This window comes from Anneissia japonica, unplaced genomic scaffold, assembly GCF_011630105.1.
Source record: "Anneissia japonica isolate Jap-2015-1 unplaced genomic scaffold, ASM1163010v1 scaffold284983_len440753_cov197, whole genome shotgun sequence".
NCBI classification, from domain to species: Eukaryota; Metazoa; Echinodermata; class Crinoidea; order Comatulida; family Comatulidae; genus Anneissia; species Anneissia japonica.
This window is the reverse complement of record NW_022682882.1, coordinates 151,226-152,678: the sequence shown is the minus strand read 5'-3', so window position 1 is coordinate 152,678 and position 1,453 is coordinate 151,226. Positions and strand designations below refer to the sequence as shown.

Sequence of the window (1,453 nt, the reverse complement as noted above, 5' to 3'; positions counted from 1 at the left end):
TATCGTCATAATGACTAATTAGTATTATTAATGTAAATATTACTAATTTATTGTCGTTATTGTTGTTTAATATTATTGTTGAAGTAGAATGTTGTGACTAAACAGAAGACGAACACATTAATAAATAACTCTTTTTAATTCATAGGCAATAAAATTCAAATCTCTTTTGGTAGTGTGGTGGTCCTGTTTTACTAAAACATACTGTGTACTTTATTTCAATCATATATTGAAGAAAAAGGATGCAAAAACTTAGATTTACATTAAATAACTTGTGGCCGAGTTGACTTTGACTTGTGGCCGAGTTGATTTGTGGCCGAGTTGACTTGTGGCCGAGTTGACTTGTGGCCGAGTTGGCTGTAGCCGAACTTTTTGTGGCCGAGTTGATTTGTGGCCGAGTTGACTTGTGGCCGAGTTAACTTGTGGCCGAGTTGACTTGTGGCCGAGTTGACTGTGGCTGAGTTGACTTGTGGCTGAGTTGACCTGCACCCAGTAATAACTAGTATTCAATTTACACTGGTGGAAAATAGCTACCACTTAGTATAATTATTATTAATCATTAATTAATTTATGGTATTGATGGATGGGATTAGGACATCCAATCAGAATTAGGAATTTGTTTAAATTTATTGGGTGTAACAATACTTTATCTCATCCAGACAGATGCAGACCCATGTATAACTGGTTGATTCAGACAGGGCAGGGCCTAGGGTAGGCTAGATAGGTAGGAGAAGGAAACAACACAGATGTGTGTGTAAACGGGAGGCGCTCCCAATCCCTTCCCCCTACTACTATGCCCCCTACTACTACCAGGGCTAGTAGGGTCAAAATTGACTATAGTATTATAGGCTAGGGCCTAGCCTAGCTTAGAAAAAAGGCCTAGACCCTAGGCTAATTTAAATTAATACTTAATCAACGGATACCTACAGCATCAAAACGTTCTTCTGACCAATTTCCGATTAGTACTTTATTCCCATAACGTTGTTCTATTCGCCATCCTGGCATATGCCACTTACGAGGGTCGCTTTGTGCCATTTTATATACCGTTTTTTCTCCCTTAACTTCGCTTACGACCCACCCACACAGCGTTGAAAGTATGTATGTCGCGTCAAAGATACTTTGTCGCGTGTATTGTTTTTTACGATGGCCCACAAGGGACACACTGCAAAGAAAAAGAAATGCTGCAAACAAAAAAGAAACGCTGCAAACAAAAAAGAAATCATGGAAACAGAAAAGAAACGCTGCAAACAAAAAAATAAATGATGCAAACAAAAAAGAAATGATGCAAACAAAAAAAGAAACGATGCAAACAAAAATGGAAACGATGCAAACAAAATAGAAAACACCAACAAACAAAAAAATGAAACGCTGAAAACAAAAAAGAAATGCTGCAAACAAAAAAGAAACGCTGCAAACAAAAAAAAAAAAACACCAGCAAACAAAAGAAAAAGCTGCA

At 37.4% G+C, this 1,453-nt stretch overlaps 1 protein-coding gene across 1 annotated transcript in view; it reads right to left on the bottom strand.

Moving 5' to 3' along the window:
- The window catches only part of LOC117110197 (uncharacterized protein C1orf158 homolog), a 6,070-nt gene extending 4,961 nt beyond the window's left edge, over positions 1-1,109 (bottom strand). The window contains exon 1 of the mRNA XM_033252856.1: positions 925-1,109. Within this exon, the coding sequence (XP_033108747.1) occupies positions 925-1,032 (108 nt within the window). The 5' untranslated portion in view covers positions 1,033-1,109. The remainder of the gene's footprint in view (positions 1-924) is intronic.
- Between the last annotated feature and the right edge of the window lie 344 nt (positions 1,110-1,453).